The sequence below is a fragment of the Branchiostoma floridae genome, chromosome 2 (genome assembly GCF_000003815.2).
Source record: "Branchiostoma floridae strain S238N-H82 chromosome 2, Bfl_VNyyK, whole genome shotgun sequence".
NCBI classification, from domain to species: domain Eukaryota; kingdom Metazoa; phylum Chordata; class Leptocardii; order Amphioxiformes; family Branchiostomatidae; genus Branchiostoma; species Branchiostoma floridae.
Genome location: NC_049980.1, coordinates 29,776,405 through 29,799,325, shown reverse-complemented (window position 1 = coordinate 29,799,325; position 22,921 = coordinate 29,776,405). Strand labels below are relative to the sequence as shown.

At 45.2% G+C, this 22,921-nt stretch overlaps 3 protein-coding genes across 3 annotated transcripts in view; 2 read left to right on the top strand and 1 right to left on the bottom strand.

Annotated features, from left to right (window-relative positions):
- LOC118409715 (protein FAM184A-like) overlaps positions 1 to 972 on the top strand; it is a 3,424-nt gene extending 2,452 nt beyond the window's left edge. The window contains exon 3 of the mRNA XM_035810983.1: positions 562 to 972. Coding sequence (XP_035666876.1) covers positions 562 to 780 — 219 coding nt within the window. The 3' untranslated portion in view covers positions 781 to 972. The remainder of the gene's footprint in view (positions 1 to 561) is intronic.
- The window catches only part of LOC118409729 (3-oxoacyl-[acyl-carrier-protein] reductase FabG-like), an 876,245-nt gene that overhangs the window by 707,777 nt on the left and 145,547 nt on the right, over positions 1 to 22,921 (top strand). The gene's annotated exons all lie outside the window — the stretch shown is intronic.
- The window catches only part of LOC118409722 (Krueppel-like factor 13), a gene marked incomplete in the record, with an annotated part of 9,485 nt that continues 7,621 nt past the window's right edge, over positions 21,058 to 22,921 (bottom strand). Inside the window, 1 exon segment of the mRNA XM_035810994.1 lies at positions 21,058 to 22,921.

The following is a 22,921-nucleotide window of genomic DNA, read 5'->3' as shown; positions in this document are numbered from 1 at the left end:
ATTTCTTTTATCCCCCCTCACATTAGGCGAAAATCGATCGGCCGACGAGTCTGCGAGCTCTAAATTACGAAGAGGCATGGCCCTGACGGGAATGGGGGAACTCTGCCATTTTTTCGTCGACAGCAGGGTCATGCCTCCTCGTAATTTGGAGCTCGCAGACTCGTCGTCCGATCCATTTTCGCCTAATGTGAGGGGGGTGTTACATAATCTCAATAAATGCAAATGAAAAGAAGTTTCATAATAACATATTGCCCCAATGCCAGCTTCTAGTGAAGTTCATTTGGAATATTCCTCTTTTTGAAGGACGCTGTGCCCTGCAAAATGATAGAATTGATAATTCTATCTCCACCATATTCAACTGAAAAGCGAGGAGAAGTTGAATCTAGCTAGCGATAGTTTTATCTTGTATCTGTTGAATGTATTTCTTCAACATGTCTTGTTGTGACCTGTAGCCAGATGTGGCAAAATGTGCAATAAAGGTCTTCATTCATTCAGTATATTGACCCATGGCCATGAATGACATTAATCATCATTTACCATATCCGATCTTGTGTCTTTCAGCGGCATAACGGATACCATGACAGGCCCAACACGGTCCACAGCAGTCAGCGCCTGCCGTTCTTCTCCCTTCAGCCCGAGGACCAGAACGGCAGCGCCGCCTCGCGGAGTTATCCGGGACTGTCTCAAATCAGACACCAGGTCGCCGCGCCAAAGACAAGACCGCTTGGCTATAAACTTCTTACGGGAAAAGTTATCAGTGACGTGATGACAACAGACTGAATGGTTATATTGACATGTATGGAAAGGTCTTGCAAGCCTTCGACTCAATGGTGGTTGCGACCAGACATGTAATGTTGCCGTATTCCTTTTATCTTCATTTTCCAAACGGTAGTACATGTATTTTGAAAAGGGAGGGTTCTGTATATAGAATATGCAGAACAGTTCGTAATATATGGTGCACGGGCTAAGGTACTTTAATTTTATTAAAGGTAGATAGTGCAAACTATGTAACGTTATGCTCTCCAAGCAGAGGTTGCTGGGGAATATTGTGCTCTACTTTTTCAGCCCTCCCCATAATTTTTCCCAACATCTAATGCTTGGAGACGAGTAATAACGTTATAGCGGTACGCGGTGCATGGCGTCAATCTAAAGTTGACGAGCGTGAGAGGATCGACGCCTAGCGTCTTAGGTATAAATGGCATATGCTGCATGCGACATGGCGTGCAATAAAATTCTTTGTTTATGACATAGTGCATACTGGTATTCTTTCAAGAGCCCTTTGGAATTCAATGTGGAAGACACCAGGAAAGGAAAACGAAAGTGTCCTAAGCTATTAAAAAAAGTCGCAAGTCGTTTATAAGGAAACATAGTGCACTCCCATCACTTACTGATCGTGCAGTCTAATTAAAAAGACGTCGCCATCCTTTAAGCCAATAATCAATGTTCACGTAATTGAAAACATAGGCATGGCCAAGGCTGTGTGTCTATATTTGCCCCAATCTCTTCCACAAAGTATCGGGGATTCAAACTGCACATTTTGGTTCCAAAACAGAAAATGGCCGGACAACATTCTCAACATGAAAATGTTTTACCCAGTAATGTGCAACCTGTTAGGATCCCGGACGAGGTGTCGCTTCAGTACGGATCAGAATCGAAGACCATACGGTTACAACCTGCCGGTGTAAACGATTCTAACTGTAATGACTAATATTTGGCATTGGTCTAAAAGCCTTCGTTGCTATGAGGTACCTAACAAGAGACCCAGCCACAGAGGCAATTCTTACACCATGTGCATCAATTTTAATGGACGTCGGCTTGACAGGTTTGACATTCGGGATTGTCAGATGCAGATGGGAGGTGGTAAAACGAGGCGTTCCGAGTGCCAGTAAGTAGCATGGAGTCTATTGAAATACATTATCCTTGACTAGATAGAGTGCGTGATCTCTTGTCGCACAAGTGGACCGTATTGGAATATGTTTGACTTTTGCCAATGTCAATGACAACTGTAGTGGAACGGACGACCAACCCCTACAGGACCCAGCTTGACTTGTCAGATCCACAGCTGGGAGCTGTTATTACGCGAAGAAGGGTTCCCTATCTTCTTGGTTCAAGTGCACGAAGACGATTTTGTTTGAACTTTCATTCCAGAGATTCATTATACACAATGTATGTATCGTAACGTTCGCTGTACTGCAGTTCTAACTTTAGTCGCAAAGGGTCGCTCATGCACTGTGACGTACATGTTCACCTTGACCAGAAGAAGGACACTCATGATTCACGTAATCCAGTCGGCAGTTAACTGCATAGCAACAGCCGCACTGGGCTCGGAACTAGATCGCCACAGCCTTCAAGTCTGTATCGATCAAAACATTTACCTTTGAACAACGTCGACGGGGAACTAATCAAGACTAACTTTTCGTAACACCGCTGGAATTGTGCCTCGCGGAATCAGGAAGGTCAGACGGCCATTGGCAGTGTTGTTATGTGCAGTAGATAGTATCGATCGGGTTACGAGCACCCCTAAATCTTCTCCCAGTCAGCATCTCCAGCTGACTGTTGACAGAGTGCAGGCTCCGAATGTAGTTCGCCAAGTCTGAGTACCTGGCGTGACAACTCGCAATTTCGGGCGCAGACGGTTTCTTCTTGGAGTGGCGAAAATAGCGCCACTTCTCAATAAGCCAAAATGTGGGGTGTCTACCTTTCTGCAATAGAAGGAACATTACACCTACTAGTACTACTTAGTACTTTTGGCTATACCTGGTCTAAATATCATGGCAAGGTCATGCGTAAATCCCCACAAAATACATGTAACCGTTACATAATTGTTTCTTTGTGCACCATACAGTCTTGTAAATGGGGCACCAAACAAGTCTTCAACAACTCGTAAATCTCTACAGTAATTACGCGCATTAAGCAGGAGAGTGAAGTGAAATGTGTAATCATTATCACAAGTCTGTGTTGAAAAGTCTGACGTGTCTGGCGCTTACGCGACACTTGTCCTGAGGCAGACATCATCGGCATACGTAATTTATAGGTATGACGTGTTGACGAACAAGCTGCTCACAGAACTGTTGAGAACAGCAGATGCATCCATATAGTACTCTCCAAGCAGAGGTTAGGCTCCGGATATTTTTTGACGCTTTTTAGTCGTTTTTATTGGGCTTTCTATTTTGTACTCTTTCTTGGGGTTTCGTTTGGCCGCGAGACACCAAGAAAGAGTACAAAATAGAAAGTCCAATAAAAACGACTAAAAAAACGTCAAAAAACAGCCGGAACCTAACCTCTGCTTGGAGAGTACCATAGAGCGGGGATGTCCCTGTAGCTCAACTGGTAGCAGCCACATAGTTGGTAGCCTGGATACCAGACCCCAGCACGAGAGATATTTTTGAGATCGGGCTGGGGTCTGGTATCAGGGCTACACAGTTGGGCCCCTGGTTCCACCCAGGTGCAATCTAGGGTAGGTCATCTCGATCAGTTGGGGCTGCACCCATCTTTCGGAAGGGACGTGAAGAGCTAGCAACCTCTCTCTGTAAATACAGTATATACCCTAGTGCTGTAACACAAACTCCGCTGTTCAGGCTACTGGAACAGCAAGGAAACCTGCTGCCCTATGAGTCGCTAGACACTACAAGTGTCTGAACGGTATCATAGAGTACATAGACACAGACCACGTGAATATATCGATGTCGGAAAAAAAACAGGCGTTTGGAGTACATGACTACATCCTATATAGAGTTTGGATAACTTTAAGTCCCGCGTGTTGCATGTAGCATATCGTTGAAATTGAAACTATTTGACAGACGTAGGGCCGGGTTGTCATAAGTCAAGTCACCTTGGTGGAGGGGATGAGGGGTCAGGTTAGTGCCCCTGGATGGGCGCCAAACTGACCAGGACTCTGTTTGACCAACGTTGTCTATCGGCTGGCACATCTCTCTCACCGAGGCCCGTGCCCAGACCCTGGTCAGTGGTGACAGCAGGCCAGACCTCACACACGTATGGTCAACACCAAACACAAACAACTCTTCTGTTGACGGATATCCGTAGCTATTTACCAGAATCATAGCCTATGTACCATCCTCCGTAGCAACCGCGTAGGTTAGCCATCGAAAAGATTGAGCCGGCGGTTATGCGTTATGTACTACGGAGGATGGTGCCCAGGCTAACAAAAAAGGTAGAAATTGTCCACAAGAGTTAGCTGGCCATTTAGCGCCAACTTGGTTAGTTGGTTGGTTGGTTGGTTGTCTGTCTGTCTGTCTGTCTGTCTGTCTGTCTGTCTGTCTGGTCGGTCGATCGGTCGGTTGGTCGGTCGGTTGGTTGGTTGATTCGCGTATCTTATCAGAAAAGTGTAGAGAAAAGACAAACAGCGCAAAACGTGCCAGTCCTCCTCTGGCCCTTTACGCTAAATGAAGTGCGGCGAGCTTGAATTTTCAATGGCGCGCATCGGCCTACAATCTTCAGTGACTAACCAACTTCAGTTTCCCCCGCAGCCAAGAGCAAAATGACTTTTTTGACGTGGACATGAAAGAACGGCCCGCCAGTCATCAAAGAGAAAAGCCGACAGCTATTCTGATAATACAGTTGAAATCACACCAAAGTGCCGCATGCGAGCGCTTGGTGAGAGTCGCACCTGTTACAGTAATACAGGTGCTAAAAGTATACCTTCAAAGGAGACCGCAGTAAAAGAGTGCTGAACTGTTACTTGTCCGTTGCCATGACAGTGGTAAGTAGAGAGGATTTCTGTATCCTCAAGAGTCGGCTTGTCGTCTCGCTGGTAGGCTTTTCCTCTCGATGATTCATTTGTAACACCTGCATTAAAGAGGAACTCTGGCGCTGTGGAAAATTACATCTCCTACGGCAAAAACCCACAGCAAAGGCTACCGGCGCAAACTTTCCGACAAGCCGCCGCCGGTAACCATAACTAATGACCACCATGTACTTTTAAAAGTCAACTGACCTGTCTTCATACAGAATGGCGTTTCCGGAGGCCGAAACCGCAGCAAAGAGGGGGAGGGGTCAGCCGCACGGTTTATCAGCGACACGCAGGTGTGATCACAGGAGGCGAGAGCACACTTCAGTGGAAACAGTCTCCTCCAACGAGACTCCTCCGCTACAATATTGAACACTAGCAAACAAGTGGCTTTTGTTCTTCTTTTAGACCTGCCAGCAAAGGATTTCACCTGAGCGTTACAAAGTGCTGGCAACGTTTAGGTTGTTCCTCATTGTGTACATCAAGGGACGCCGAATTCAGCGTCCGGGAACAATCATATATTGGTATTAAACCATGCACTTTAGAGTCTCTCCGACCCCATTAAAAAGCTATAGAAAAGTGGATGAAAAGGTTATGATTTTCTATATATGGTATGTAGCGTTTTTCGAGGTGCTCATCACAAAGCGCCGACTGCCTGGCTCAATTACACACCAAGCCTAAATAGCACGTGGCAAGGGGGCGTTGTCAGCATGACTCACGAGAAATTCAACTCATGTAATAATCTAGACCTGTTGACCCGAACAACACTCACGATTCGAGCGAAGTGCTAATAAAGAAGGCTATATATTTATAACACAGACATGCGGAAAAAATAAGGAGGCATTTCTTACTCATACTAGTACAGTATTTAAAACAAAAAGCAAAAAAAAAACAACGACGCAACAGTTTTAGTATTCAGATTGATCGAAATACTAGTATAGGGCGAATAAAGGTTTCTGTAACTCTTTTTCTGCCATGGATTAAACAGGTGGCACACTAATCTGCTATAAACCTTATATATACCGGGGCTTTGCTCTCGTGAGTTCAACTGCCTAGAACATAGTGTCCTCTGGGTACTAGACCACATCAAAGGCGCCGACTCTGACCTCTGACCGGCCCTGACATTTTAGACACACGTGTGACATGTCTCATCACGTCCACCTTTAGGCAATAAGGTTCTATCTCCGTAATTCAGAGCCCGATTCTATCCATGTATTCATTTCAGGCCTGGACCTGGCATGGCTGTGGTGTACTGTGTTGCTTTGTAATGATCTCCCGTTGGAAAAATTAAGGAAGGTGATCAGCAAAATCCTGTCATCCCGTTGAGTTGATGCCTGTTCACAGCGAGCTTCATGCGTACACCCAATGTATTTACCTTCCCACTGATATCTAAATAAGTGGCGTTCCCGTTGATCATAGCCATATGTGAAATACTCGTTGCAACATAGAATCCACTTTGAAATGTCCTGTGGCCATGGCACACTATATCGAGGTAGACTAGTACTAGTAGTAGTGTCAGTGGGTTTGTTTATGAATATAAGAGATGTTACTCATTCCTCCCGATTTAGTTATTGAATTTTTGTCCTACGTACATAGCAGAACGCACAGGTATTACAATTTCTCCCTCTAATCCTCTGTTGGTCAGCTAGCTATGTCCTGACCCAACTTGGTCCTGACCTGATCCTGTTGCCACGCCCCCTACGTTGCTGAGTTGCAATTCACTTTAAAACCGCTAGAAAGTTCAAGTACAAATGCTAAACGATGCTGCTTGCGTTGGAGTCTTTCTTATGAATGCTCAACAACGTCCTGAAACGACACGCGTGTCCTAGAACAGTGCACGGTATGTATCTGGTGCACGTTTGACTTCTTGACCCCCACGTAAGAACCACCCCCATGTTGGGCAGCTGTTTCAATCTGCCCCGCCCCCTTTCTTCTACTGCACCTCAGATACCCAGGTCTCCATGATCCACTGACTGCGCCGTCAGTGACATGTGATCACATGTTGCTGCTTGTGCGCATACTTGATCATACTTCCTTCAACAGGTGCGATTTAGAGGAGGTAGGATGTCAGGCTGGGCTGACGATTCTGAGCTGTGCAGACCTGCCTATGTGCTTGAGCTCAGTCCAGGTGCTGTCCCTTTGCTCCCCAATTTTAGTCGGTGCGGATCCTTATTGCTTGGTGACCAGCGCTGTGCAAAGTTTAAGCATAGCTCTGATCGCGTTCCTTCCTTTCCTCCGCATTGTAGAGTTCCAGGGAAAACACTTGTCTTCCATCACACCCATCTATCCCTCATCAGTGATCCCTCACTGTGTCTCTCTCCATTTTCCATATTCTCTCTCTACACTCCAAGCAGAGGTTGATTGATTGAGAAGACTGTGAGCCTCTTCTACTATATATGCCCCGTTTTCTGACAGTCGATTGCATGATTGATCAGGATTCGGCCGGCTCTCAGAAAATGTGGTACATGTATGAGTATTTTAGAAGAAGAATTTGAGAAGAATCTTCCCTAGCAACCTCTTCTTGTAGAACATCTTTCCTCGCCAACCTCTATTTGTGTATGACTTTCCATGAAATATCGGGGATCCTGTGGGAAAATGAAATCGAGATGTTGAACAAGCATTGAGGTATTTACCCAGACCTTCCCCCGCTAAGGTGCGGGATTGGAAATCAGACATCGTATGTAACGAACACAACATTGGAGTGGCCAGAAGTAGGGGGTGTTGATGGACGGACACATTTGATATCCCGAGAGGCCCTGCGTAATCTGACAGAAGGTCTGCCTTATCTGAGACTGAAATCTTCCCAAGATCTGCAATGATCCGCGCAGGAAATAGCCATATCTACACCCTTTGTGCTCTGGTTAGAGTTCCGGAGCCTCGCGGCATTCTCTCTCCTCCTACCACACATGTAGTGACACTTGATAGATAGATCCTGATAAGGCCAGGGCATGCTGCACCAAACAGGTGGCGTTAGAACTAGAAGTGCAGGGGTGGAGGTGGGCCCCTAGTCCCCACACTTCTGTCCTGGCCGCCACACGACAAATAAGGTGGCCGTGTGTGTCGTGCATCTTTGGTCAAATACAGGGTCAACATCCAAAAAAGAACAACATTTCAACGGCGCAACAGACAGAACAATGCCACAGTCTGACAGCACAGCACATGTGCACCTGTTCGTTTGAATCTAGATTTAGTGGAATAATGGAAGGCCTATTCACTCCATTGTCCTTCGCCACGCCCCTCCACCTGCAGAAAGCATGAGATAAAACCTCCTTGCAGAAAAAGTGACAGGTTTTGCTATGCTACTTGAAATTGGGCTGCTGTTTATCAATTTACAGTTATAATTCTGCTTTTAACATTGTCACGCCTGTAAAATGAATGGCAAATAGATGGCTTGCTTACTTAACGTTATGAACGGTAGTTTGTTTATTCGAAGTTTGAATCTTGAAAGCAAAACGTAACTTTTGTACGATTTCAGGTAATAGGCAATAGAGGACCATTGCATTGGTCATACCACTGTGAGTATAAAGGTGACGTCAGAGAATCGTCTGGGAATTTGCTAATGATAGAAAGACACGGGGAGAGCGTAGTCTACTGGGAGGATCGACAAAGGAACTTTGCCGCAATATGAAAACAGAGATAACATGTCATGCCTCATGGCCGCGGACCTTTGCGGTTAGTGAGAAGTCTTTGAGGATCTGTGAGCGCGCCACTCAGCCTACCACCAGGAAAATAGAGATGCTGTTATCTGGGACTTGCGTGACGCAACTAATAACCTCGCAAATACCCTCTGATAGACACTGACGTCAATCAAAAGGCACGACACTTGTGCGGAGGGGTGGTCTAGCCCCGGGTTGTCCCTAGTTTTGATAATACTTCCGCCATGACATCATGCATCGTGCAGACGACTGTCCTTGTGAAAATAATGATGCGACGGAATTTCCCGCCAAAATATTGTTCGACCAAGGACATACACACAGGCGCTTGACGCACACGCTCGAGGAAAAGGAAGTTGGATGAATATTAAACATAACAGGATACAAAGAGAGGAACAACGTCGGATTGTCCTCATTATCCACACTGCACTCCGTGCTCAACGCCCACCTTGTGCTTTTCACCGTCATTAGATCTTTGGGGACTTCTCCACTATAGCGCTGAAGCTGCACTGCCCCTTTCAACCTCCTTGACTACCAGTACCAGTATATCTAGTAATATATATAGCAAAAAAGGGCTTTAGACAATAGTTGTGAGTGGGGTTTTCAAAGCTATGTCTTCTCCACACAACTTTCCATTGAGTTGTGAGTACTGCATGTTGCATTTCTTCAAGATGTGTTCCCTCCAAAACAAAGCGTGGTAAGTCTGAGCAATGTACATTTTTCTACTACATCGTCCATGTCCCAAATAAACAAACTTTATAATATTTTGTAAACGGAGGAAAGAGGAACTTCCTAGCATTGCATGACATCACACGTCACCTGACCACAAATGTTTGTTTTTTCCGACACCGTTGAACTTTATTTTTACCTGGACGCGTGGGTTTCAATAGCGTGGTATGTTAAGGCTCGAATCCCCCGGTACAAACGCGGGGGTGTGCCCTCCCAGTTAATCGGAACTGCCCAAAGGCTAATTCACACGATTAACCGATCAGAAAGTAAACATGCCAAAAATGCCTGAGGAAATTTTCCCGCCGTCTTGTCCGGCATGTCGGGAAGACCTTTACATAGACGACAAGTGCTTGAGGATACTGTTGTCAGCCACTATTAGTATATTATTTTGTGTGTGTGAGGGGGGGGGGGGGGGTGTAGGGCAAGGACAACATTTGGGCGTTCCTCACATCCTGGCAAGTTCAAATACCACCCCAATACATGGCCAGCAAATTGCTATATATATTCTCCAAGCAGAGGTTGGGTCGGGGGATGGTAGTGACCGGGATTTCCTATCGCTTGCTTGAAAGGAGGTGGCCGCAAGAATTCTAGGCTACTACTATCCTCGCTCGGACTGAAAGCTCTTCTTGGAAGATATGCTATGTGTGAGAACAAAGGACTTCTCAGAAAGGACTGGGTGTTCCTGGCTACGTCAAGGTAAAACGCCCATCCCTACAATTATGCTTTTATTATCGGCCACTCCTATACCGCCGACTGAAAGCTCTGCTTGGAGGATATGCTATGTGTGGGAACAAAGGACTTCTCAGAAAGGACTGTGTGTTCCTGGCTGCTTCAAGGTAAAACGCCCATCCCCACAATTATGCTGTTATCATGAATGCCAAACGACGTCTGAGGGCAGTTCCCGGAACCCGGCGTCTTAATTGGCGGGAAAACATTTTCGGACGACAAATGTACTTGCCGGGAAACTAGAACTTGCCAGTGTGTGATGCAGGTGCACCACAGAGCCATTCCTCCACCCACCAGTTCAACACTTGAGCTATATATAGCAGAGCTTGGTCAGCATTTCTGTTGTAGCACGGTATATTTATTGGGGATTGAGTGATATTTCCGTGGAGGCGTGGCAGACCGATCCCAGCACCTCACTATGGTGAACAAATGACTTATCAACATTCCTAAATCACTGTCCTCTTTTGATTAACTGCTATAATAAGCACAGATGTCTTTGGGCGAAGGAATACATCATTATCGTTGCGGACACGCAGACAGTCCAACTGTTTTGCCCCTTACTGTCGTATTTGTCAACCTGTCTTTCGTCTGCCGTATCTGCCCTACGACAGAACGGCTTTTGAAGCTATCTCCCGCCAAACTTTGTAGGGACACACCGCTGGGGTATTTCAGGGCGACTGTCTGACGTATTCGGGTCACCTGAATAAGGTCTGTGCACACTGCACACAAACACACACACACTTGGAAAGGAGTAGAAAACCCGGCCTTTTCATGGTATGGATCCATGCGTGTCTCAATAGTTCATCACTTCCATGTCTGCTATACCAAGGCTGTCCTTTGAGGACATTTAAGGCCTATCTTTTCAGACGTCTGTCTTTCAGCGGCCTTGTCTGTATGGCCCGGTGCCAAGTCTGACGGCTCGCCCTTTCCCAGACAAGTACATACTTGCTGCCAGGCACTAGACACCTTTTCGTGCACGAAAGGTACGGGTGTCTCGGAGGGACACTTCTTCCATACTGCACTTCCGAACAAACGTGCGTGTAGGCTATATATATGGCCCCTGCCACCTGTAGGTAGTGTAAATCTGAAGGGAAACGTCTGTCCACTGTTGATGTGTTCGTTGTGGTGTCATGTCACTGGCAAGAAACTTGAAATTCAGAATATATATCATGTGTCAAGTTCTCGGGTACCGCCCACCACAAACTACGTAGGAGGGTAGCATTGCCCTTCGTCCATCGTTGAAACGAGACCGCTGAGGCCATTGTGTCCAGGAACAATAGTCGACTCAGGCTCAGCAAGAACACTGTTAGGGTATACACTGTTGAATAGAACAAGTCACCAGGTTACACTACTACACCTGCCGCAGGCCCTTCCTGTTTTTCAATCCCCAGTCCACTTTCTATTGTAGTCGATCTGGAGTAGGGTTTAAAGAAAGGGAGGACTCATAGATAGAGAATGTCAATATTTGCCCAATATTTTGAAGACCGATGTGCTCTGACAACGTTGCGGTCGGACTGAAGAAAAGAGCCGGGGTAAGATTTAGCTCAAACCGGAAGTGAGTTCGTGTCCGCACTTTTGTCCGGACGATCGAGCAAATGTCGGCCATGACGTCAGCGGTCAGAAATGTCCTGTGAAGTTTTGTTCCTAATGACACGGTTTGGAGAGCGGATTTTCTGGGGATTCACGTGGCGAACTGCCTAATTGCGCGATCCTGTTTCACAGCGATGGTCCAGACCACGTCAAAACCTCTATGGCATCGCCCCGCTGGTTCTCAATTTGGCTCTGCAAGCAAGTCCAGACATGTGCATTTTTACGTCTCAGCCTTCTTAGACAATGTTATCCCTTTTCTTGTGGCCTTATTGTTGAATCACTAATTAGTTTCAAGTCTTTTTTCTTTCACTCTATTCAAACAACTTTATCCTTTAAGCTTTGTTCACTGGACACTTTAACCAGTCCAGACAAGACCCAGTGCTTCACACTGAGAAAGTGACGCTAATGCAAAGGGACGTGGCAATCGTCTTTTGATTGGTCTATAAATCTCCCCAATAAGACCGGTATCAGACTAAACGGGTTAAGTTCATTTAAAGCGCGAGACTTGCAGGGCACCCTTTAATAGTTTAGCCACAAACAGCCGTCTGCAAAGTTAAGGTCAGACAGTTCAGAACCGGCGGGGCGCGCCACGTGGTTCCAATATGTCAGCACCGCCGTGCAACCTATACAGCTTATCTGGGCAAGACATCTTTCCTCTCAGCTGCGCCTGTCAAGACCCCGGCTGCCCTCCTTCCACCTCTCGTGCAATATCCCTGGTTAGGGTAACATAGTTTAACACCAACCGGACGGGACAGGGGCGAATCAGAAGGAAAGGGTCTGGTGCAATCAACAGCAATGATAGAAGAGTGAGGTTAATATCAAGGCGCTGGAACATGTATAAGAAGTGATTATGATGACTATTTATAGCACACCTGTCACCTATCTTATTGCTTCTTCAACGAAACGCAGGGTGTCACTCGAAACGTCCGGAAGTAAATCTCCGTTTCTTATTTTCAAAATCCAGTTGTAGAGATTGAATTGTATTTGAAATGCAGTTTCATCCGTATTTGTCGGAATTGGGGCACTGAGAAGACCTGAGATTGAGAACACTTGCCATCTGCCACCTCAGCACTTTTCAGCTGTGCGTCTCGCTATCGTGATCTATCGTCAGTTATCAGCCCGGGTCGGTGGTGCATGCCGTCAGCGGTTCAGACACCTCTCTTGAGGACACAAGTCTGGGAACGGTGCGATCAGATAAAAACGTTTTCATCCCTGTTTACAAAACACGCTTTTCTGATGTTCCAAACGGACTCACTGTGCGATGTACAAGTGATGTGGTTCCCCCATTACCGTTTTCGTAGTTGTTATCTCCCAATGACAAGTTGTCTGGAAAGCGTATCCAGACCGCCGCTGTCAGAACAGTAGCAAGTCGTCAACAAAACTCGGGCCAAAGGCCGTCACGATCGGCTAGCTCCTAGATCCTAAAATATATCATTTACACGTCGACTAGTCGGGAGCTTAAGTGACGAACATTTACTGCAATGAACAGCTGATGAATTACAGGTACTTCCACCGAGCTATGAAAGCTAGAAGCCATATTTTAGAACAACCCAATCGTTCATTTACAGACTTTACATTCTCTATTGAGCTGGGCAGGAAGAGACAGTAGCCTGAATATCATCCGAGTATCAGCCTTGCTAGTTTATAGGGGCTCTCTGTGTGAGGAGGTAAACTAACAAGGTCAAGGCTGATACTCGGCTGATATTGAGACTAGCCTCCACCAGACCTTTCTACGGAATGCGGGGATCGTAGAATTTGGCAAAAAAAATCGGGAAATTGGCCAGGGGCCAGGGAGTCTTTCCTACTATTAAGGTGAATGTTTCCCCCAATGCCATCCGGAGCCGGCCAACTCCTATGGTAGCAAAACTCCCCTAGCAAATTATTCTCCCTAGATAAAAGGTGCTATAATAGGCAGAGTGTAGTCTGTCTGGTAGAAACTACTACGAGACGGAGATAGCAAATTTGAAACACTGCTTTCGGCCGTCGATGGCATTATCCAGACGACCTGAGCGCTGGTGGGTGATTGGCGGGTCCTGACTGCTCGTGTCCCGGACCGGCAGGTTACCAGACATAGCTACCGGCACCTGTCGTCTCAGTTGCCAGGTACTGCCCGGCTTAGTCAGGGACGGTTCACCTCTACTTAATGGGAGATTAGGCTGTCTTCAAACACTTCTGACAGGCGGAAATCCGTACTTTCTTTGGTGGTGGATACTTGGGGTGCTGTGAGTCAGCTAGCTGAACGGTGTACTTTCTTTGGTGGTTGTTGTGAGTTAGCCTAGCTTGGATACCAGACCCAAGCTCGAACTCAAAAATATTCATCACACAATAGATAGTTTTGAATCTAGAGTTAGCCTGAACGGTGTAATCTCCAAGCAGATCCTACGGTGCCATAAGATATTAGTATCAAAGCTTGTCAAGGAGTATAGCCAACAAAGGGGTACACACTGTTAGGCCGGCTTCGCTTCTCTGCCAGATTTGGATACTATCTTATGGTACCGTAGGATCTGTTTGGAGATTATGAACGGTGTACTCAGAGAACGCGCCGTTTCTTATCCGCTCACCCCCTGAGTTATAAAGGAATATCCCGAATACTTAGGAGTGATTTGCCGAGGTCTGAAGTGCCTGTAATTTGTCGGCCTGTCTAACTCTCCGCGCCATGGAAATTTATGAGCCCATGTCGGCGAATTACTTTCTGAGCTTTACAGCGTGTCTCGTTAACGCTGTCCAAACTGTTGTGCGGCTGGGCCCGAAGAAGTGAGAGCCAATACATCATCAAGTGCGCTGCGAAAGGCAATTTGGCGAGAGCGTGGTCGGATATCGTCTGTTGTCATAATAATCTGCTCGGCGACAGTTGCCAAATTGATGAAGTCTGTGTGATTTGTTAGACTTCAATATTCAAGCTGAGCTGCATGCACCCAGACATGCTGTGTTGCACGTTTCCAGTGACAAACTGAAAAGACAGGCTTACCACTACTAGTACCACCCTCCCAACTGTTCAGGTCAAAAGCTGTATGATCAGTAGATTGAAGTATTGAAGATTACGCGAGGCGGAATTGATTCAGACATACGATGAACAAGGCCGTTGTTAGCGATTAGAGGGCGGCAGTTGGTAAAGGCGCTAACGCTGTGAGTCTGCCTTAGGGGTTGTTCTTAAGGTTGTTCTTAAGTTCTGCACTTTCCGGGACATCAATTTAACGGGGGAATATAGGAGAGAGCCCTAGGTATATCATATGGTGATTGATTTACTGCGGGGGGTGGGGTGTGATGTTAGAGAGATTATGTTCCAGAGGTTTCTCAGTTATAAATGTTGGGGAAACCAAAATGAAACTAGACGGCAGAGACGAAACCTACTCTCCAGTCAGAGGTTGATGGGGAAGATCATGATATCTTCTCCTTATAGACTCTATGCCATCTGTCAGCTATTCCACCTGTTGGCAGAAAAAGACGGCCTGTGTGTCGTTGTCTAGATACGTTGATATATGATAGAAACGTCGTTTTGTACAAGAGATAGCACTAGCGTACATAGCGACTCGTTGACGAGTTGATATCTACACACTTTTGTTTGATGCCTCCGTGAAGTTTCTTTGCTTGGTGTGTGTGGCACTGGTCCAAAGTAGGCGTTGGCGAAAAAAGGGAGACATCAATTTTCATAGGATCTTGGTACTACTACTCACTTCTGATCAGTCCCATGGATTACATATGTAGGAAAAATGATTATGATCTATATACATGTGTGAACTAGGCAGGCGTGAATATGATGGATTGATCGTCACTTTCTGTAACTCTTTAATACGAAATCCCATCAAAAAGTTTCTGAAAACAATGAGAAGCGACTGATGACTCACGAACATCACCTTAAACATTTAAGCGTTTTTTTCCTATCGTGTGGAGATGACCTATTGTCTTTAAGAAGATTACACAGGAGTCCTTGATGATTATATCGTGGACAATAGTCGGATTGTCTAATCTTCAAAAAATCTTGGATGACCTCGGTGGGCCCGTGAGGATTACGGAATAGGCTTTGCGAACATCGAATATTCGGATTCGGGGGGAAATTGGACACTCGGGGAGAAGGTCCTGAACCGTCAATCGAAGTAAAGTAAATCAAAGATGCCATTAGCCGAAGTGTCACACACGATCACATTGTCCGGGTCAGGGGTTACGGCCAGGCGATCTCCAAATCGCCTTAGCCACACGAACGATCACTCACTCTTTCAGATTCGCCCCTTCTGGTCGAGCCACCAGATTGGGTCGTTAGAAAAGTTCCAACAATTGTTAGATTGCGTGATAACGTCTTTGTTGTGCCAAGTGTGGATTAGCGGAGGGGTAGTCAGGTGTGTCCACCAGGCTCACGAAGGGTTTAGGGAGAAACCTCGCATCATGCTACTACGACCAGAGAATAGTAACAAAGCAGTCATGGGATACTTTTGGTGTCAAACCTTCACAGTAGAGTGAGCCTGTCCAAGAAAAAGCTCGTGTTGAATGCCTGTCTTTTTTTGTTACTTCGTGTACTACTATTGAACAGTGAGTGTGTGAGTGTGTGAGTGTGTGAGTGAGTGAGGGAGGGAGTGAGTGGGTGAGTGAGTGAGTGAGTGAGTGAGTGAGTGAGTGAGTGAGTGAGTGAGTGAGTGAGTGAGTGAGTGAGTGAGTGAGTGAGTGAGTGAGTGAGTGAGAGTGAGTTGTAACAAAGCAGACATGGGGTACTTTTGGTGTCAACCCTTCACAGTAGAGCGTGCTTGTCAAAGAAAAATGACTTGTTTGTACGATTTAGATCTACAGTATGGTCGAAAACTTCTTTGGAGGGGGCCGACGGAATTGATGCACACACGGATGTCATCCACACAATGAAGGCAGTGTTAGCCACCATATCCATCTGGGTCTTTTATCGTCTTTTTTTTTGGCTCATAATACACTTTTGCTGGCCATTTCTTTCTGTACTGGGTCGCTTGTACTGCCGGGACGGAGTAGGGGTGAAAGATTGGTACACTTAACATTTTCCAGTAGATGGCATGGTTTTTCTTTCTCCTCCCTGTCCTGTTTAAACAACCGATTTGATGTTTGTCTAACGTTCTACTAAACAGACGAAAAGTTGACGCGCCTTTGTGTACTACCCCCCTCATCTATATATCATCTATCCTACAAACCGCAACTTCATATCGCAACACTGACGGGGTAATGAGCAGCTTAACCCGGTCTAAACTTTCATTTCCTGCAGTGATTACGACTGTTTTGTTTTGTCCTGAATATGTATAATTGAAATACCCGCCCGGAGCCGAATCTATCATGTACGAACACTTCCATCCAAACTTCTCCCAGACAGTTGATTAAATCGTCTGATTGGAAAGACAGATTAAACAACTCGATCGATAGCAGTTGAAAAGTTCATTCATGCTGATGTCATCAAAAAAGTCATCTCCTGCACAGGTTATTACTGATTTTCGATTGTGTCGAAATTACGCTTTCGGTTATAATACCATTTTCTTAAAGTTCAGGGCAGACGCAAATCAGGTTATTGTCATAAATGTGACATAATTCACGACATGAGACAGGTCTTCGTGATTAAAAATTGGAAGCTGTGAGAGGGCCTTTCCTCTGACACTGGAAGGGCAAACAACCAAACTGTTGATTTGAAAACTTTCTTTGAGTCTGACTGTCTGTGCCTTTGGGGCCCTCTTTGTATCCCTTCACCCTTGTATGTAGGTTGAAGATTAATCTCCAAGCAGATCCAACGGTAGCATAATGTAGTATCGAAAGCTGGCAAAGGAGTGCAGCCGGCCTAGGAGCGTGTTTGCCGGCTACGGTAGCCAATGTACTCCTACTTCGGCTACACTCCTTTGCCAGCTTTTGATAATACCTTATGCTGGAGATTGTAGGATCTGCTTGGAGATTAGTTGAAGATGGCTTTATAGATGTCTGTCGCTCGACGCACGTAATTCGGTCAGCTTTATAGACCCAGGCTGGCGATTGATTTCTTGGTACTTCGGGTAATTTAAGGGGCGCCGAAGCACCCAACAAACGAGTGTGCTTGAAACTGAGACACCAGTAATTATAAAGAAGGCAAATGGACATTTTTCCTCACCCCACTCTCCCCACCTCTTGAAACCATGGATAGATCAGTGAAGATAGAATAGCCATATAGAAAGCTCGCGCCTCACCGTCCTACGAGTGTTTGACTGTAGTGTTTGGTTTCATTTTATTCTAAATGATCTTTAATCCGATTGCCTTTGTATGCCTGCAGCCCCCTTCCTTTAATAGTAAGGTGAACATGTGCATTTTGATACAATACCGTTTGTGAAGTTTAAACTGCTTCTTTTGTCTTTTGCCTTAGAATTGCTAATCTCCAAGCAGATCTTGCTGTGGCATAAGATTACTAACTTACTATCATACGGGTTGGGACGGAGTTAAGCCGACAGAGAAGTTTCATTGGCCACAGAAAATGCTCTGCCGGCTAAACTCCGTCCCAAGCTTTTGATACTATCTTATGCCACAGCAAGATCTGCTTGGAGAATACCCATCATTGCTACACTCCAAGCAGAGGTTCGGCTCCACTGGCCGAACGGACATGAAACGGTGCAAAATTATGAAAATAAAACGCCCGACAAAAACGTCTAAAACTCGTCAAAAACAGCCGGAGCCGAACCTCTGCTTGGAGAGTACTCGATAGGAGCGCCCCTGCCTGTTGTGTGTTGGTTTGTCCCTGAGCTTGGGAACGCTTAGCAACAGTGGCTATTTTTGCACCACCAACGCGTCACTCACCACCAGCTGACGGGCGCCCAAAGCATGACGGGACACCCCTCATCCAGCTACAGGGGGCTGGCGCACCGTTGGCTTGGGTCGCTTGAGACTGTACTCACTTCAAGATGAAAGAGGCCCTTGTCTGATGAAGGTTTTGATAGCTTTCAATGCTTATATAACGTTATGTATATATCGTGATAAACATAATAAACGTTTTTCACTATATATGTACGTAAAACACGCATCCACTGGTCCAGGAAGGAATAATAATTCAATGATATTCTAATGAAATCCAAACCTCCGGGAAGTTTCAGATGTCATAAAACATTCTTCATCAAGACATTAATTGGTGCACGCGTGCTTTCTGTTCATGTGGGTGACTTATGATTCATATCCTTGTGTAGGTGGGGAAAGGGGATACCTTCGCTTTACACCTTTCACGTCCATTCATTCATTCACGTCGTTGCGTTTCATACCTACAGCAGTGCATTCTGTTCCCTGCATGTTCCATAGTAAGCCGTGTAAAACCATCTTGAGCAGAAAGTTTCAAATAGTCTTGATACCGGTCTAAGTGAACAGGCATGATTCACATACTAGCAGCTGCATCCAGACGATTCACATTTTATTTTATGACAACTCTGTTGACTTCTTTCTGTACAGAATTATTAAAAGTAGGTGGCATGCGACTATTTTGTGACTTAAAAGTTGAACGTCGAGCTCCACAGTACTACTATAACGTTAGTGAATAACCAATACAAGCAACCATCGTTCATTTCACATGATCTTGAATAGTTAGCTATAGTTGATGTAAAAACACCTACTAGTATCTAGAACTTTAAAGGACCCTAACCTCCTTGGTATAACGTAAAAAGGGTAAAGCCTACAGGTAAAAGTGACCTGAAACTCTGAAACACACGCCGGGGCCGATAGACTACAGCCGTGGCGTCATCATTTCTAGTTGTGTGAAAGATGACTAGCGCGGCTCTGTCCAGTATTTAGGACATGGGAATTGAGAGCAGACGATGTTATCAAGATCATCCCCGCATCCCCCTAGTCTCTACCAGACTCCGGCCTAGCCGAATAGTATTAGGGGACTTTGGCCAAGTTAGGAACAAAAGTCTTGTAGGTACTAGGACCTGGTCGCAAACTGTACTGCTCGGCCAACCAACCCCTCTGCTGTGTTTTCAGTCTATTTGACCAATTTCTACTATTTTTCCATCCACCTTGGGAGCCTGGTAGAGGCTACTAATACCATTTTTCATCAAGCTGACACGTCAGTTTGAAGACTAGCATCCCCCTGCCGTGAGTGGTAAACGGAGGGGGGTAGTCTTTCCCTCCTCCACCTGATCCAACCTAGGGGTGGGATGGGGGAGGGGCCTGGGTGAGGGTGAGACACCAATGTGAATGGCGTACATTAGAGGAGAGGTGTTAACTTGACGATCGGATTAGTATCAGACGGCACCCGACAGGGGACCGTCTGTTTTTGCTTTCAACTCCTTTTTATTGGGGTCAATAGGTCAGAGCCGTGTCAATGGTCAGAGTACTTCGATGGGATACATTTTTGAAATAAGAAAGTTTCTTTGTTCGTGGTCCATTGGGGCTCAACTTGCAAACTAGACCATTTCAGATACAGTGGGCAAGGGGAATAAGCATGTCGGATTGCATTAACAGGTCGACGTCCAAGAACACAGCGCTCACTTTTGGGCAAATATAGCAAAGGAAATACGTGTACAGTATATGCACCACAATCCCCTCCTCTTAATAAAAGTGGTCGTCCCAGCTTCGCGCTCCCTTGACTCATACAAAGAGGGAATGAGCAGTCTCCATGGCAAGGCTACGATTCACCGAGCTATGTAGGGTCTGTTGATGAGTAAGACATCTGAGTCAGCACATGGCTTTGTGAGAGGGATGGGTCACAACAGGTGGGTGCTTGTCACAAAGGGGAGTAGATGACTAAAGCCAGGGAAGGGGTTGGGATGAAGAGTACTGGAGTAAATGGCCATTGGCTATTGTTTTCTTCATAGCAGGCTTTTGCATCATGGAGCTGGTCTATTTCTGACAGTGGGCGTGGGATACCTGGTTGGCTGTTATGGGAGTACATGACTAAAGTCTAAAGCCAGGGAAGGGGTCGGGATGAAAAATACTGGAGTAAATGACCATTGGCCATTGTTTACTTCATAGTAGGGTTTGGATCACGAAGCTGGTCTATTTCAGTCAGTGGGTGTGGGCTACCTGGTTGGCTGTTATGGGAGTAGATGACTAAAGCCAGGGAAGGGGTTGGGATGAAGAGTACTGGAGTAAATAGTCATTGACTATTGTTTTCTTCATAGCAGGCTTTTGCATCATGTTCTATTTCAGACAGTGGGCGCGAGCTACCTGGTCGACTGTTGCCAGGGCCTATACACTAAAATACAGACCAGCTCCTGGACCAGCTAATTAGGATACCCCTAACATCTGCTTGGAGATTACAATGGGCCCCTTTAGTTTGAAACTTTGCCTGCTTCTCTAATTGAATGAAGGGATTTAAAGCTAAATGAAAGCTACGGCAGTCCCTGTATAGCCTGAGTACCATCCTCTGTAGTGACTGCTGGCTCAATACTTTTGCTTGCTGCATGCATGCATGGTTTTGAGCCAGCGGTCACTACGGAGGATGGTACTCAGGCTAGTTCCTGTATACTGTAGGCATCATGATGCTGGTACTTGACAAAGTTTTTGTTCTAATGCTATCTAGTTGACAAAATGTCATTGTGGTATGTTCATTTGCCATTGCCTGTTTTTATATAATGTAGTTACCTACATAACACACTTTAGAGCAACAATAATTTCACCCATCCATCCATCCTTTCAGAGAGCATCAATGAACATGATACACAAATATAGGTACAATGCACATCTCATTTATTTACCAATATAAATTTGATCATACAAATTCGTACAGAACGATTCCCGGAAAGAGGTAATCGATGATATTGTTCCATCATATTTGGTCAATAAAACCCTGAACGATACAAAATACAATTCTGTTGTGGTCAGAGCCAATCCTGAAAAGTATAACTTAATACCAGAGAACAAAGGAACCTATGTGGGTGCACAGGCAAACATATTATGTGGTAAACATATTTAAATAAGCATTAAATAACACACAGCATAAGTTAAATATAACAAGGTCATCTGTAGCCATTAACATCGGTTTCCGTTAAATAGGCAACATTCAAACTGCTAAATCTAGGACATGATTAAGGCTACATTGTTAAGTACAAGATGTGGTCTACTGGTCAACCAAGAGATCTACTCAATATATCGATATCATACAATCCTGATCCCTTAGGCAAAAGTCTAACCTGCCATCCTCTCAACGTCTCCTTCTGTGCTTTCCAATCAACAGAAACCACTTTTTTGTCAAAACTGAAGAAAAATCATTCAAGTGTATGGCCTACTTTCTTTTGGTAAAAATTCATATTGTTCAGCAGATTCAAAGCTGATTGGCTGGAAAAAGTTCGTGTTTCCAACCAATTGGATGCAGAAATTTTCAACCAATCGGAAACAGGGATTGCATGACTGGTCGGAAGTATGGCAAAAACTGCTGCGAGGTCTTCAGGAGAGGAAGCCTGCAGTGTTTGAAGTCTGGACACCCTCCACCTCTTAACCCCATATGTACGAAAACAAACCATTGCATAGTTCATCGTCACGGAGAACACAGCTTAAAAACTCTCTTCTTTTTTTCCACAGATAGACACATTCATTGGCAACCGACAATGTCTAGGCTTAAACACTGCATGTGGCAACACAACATGCTCTCACACGCCTTCGCCTTCTTATTCCCCTTCAACTACTGAAGCCTGCTATGAGGTCAAGTGGTATTTACGTCAATGGCAATCAAGCACTGAGCACCCTTCTCAACTCCGTCCAGCGGGAAAGAATTTTTCCTAACTTCTCAACATTTAAGTACTGTTGCACATGACATGAAATAAATAAACTCTTGCAGCATTAAATGTATATGGAAATAGAGTCTGTGAAGAAAGTGGTATCCCACTGTTTCATTTCTAGTAAAAAAACAAAAGCTTTGTATTTGAAAATTATACAACTAATTCCTATCCTCCTCAGGCTTGTTGGTTGAAGAGGGAATAATCAACAGTCTCTTCTTACACAGGATAATGGCTGACCTTCTATCTCAAATTTCAGCTCGATCTTCACAAACAAAAACAACAACAAAAACATATGTTCTGGTTACTATACAGACAAGGAACCTGCCCTTTCTTCTCAACAAACTTCACTCTTTACTAAAGTTAGCAATGACAGTCACTATCAGTCTTCCTGACTCCCCGTCCTGTATTGCCGGGGTTGTTACATGCCAGTCCATAAAACTCGCTCACCCAACCAGTGGTGAGCTGACGGACATGCAACATCTACAGCAACTTTGGACAAGAGATAATATCCTCTCCTGTAGGCAACTATAAACTGCTGCCGATGATATGATTCAACTATTGGTAATCACAAAAGGACACCTCTAACTTTCACCTTGAGGATAAAATACTGTCTGTATTATCTAAATCATACTGTACTCATTTCTCCAGTTGGAAACAAAATGGCATAGTAGGGACAGTTTAGATTCCACATGGTGGAATCAATTGTGTCCCCACATGAAAAGGTAAAACAAGCTGGTTGGTTTGGCATGGCAATTGTTTGGCAAACAAGAAAGCAGGAAGAGACCTAGCAGAATTAGAGGTGCCCTCAAAAATAC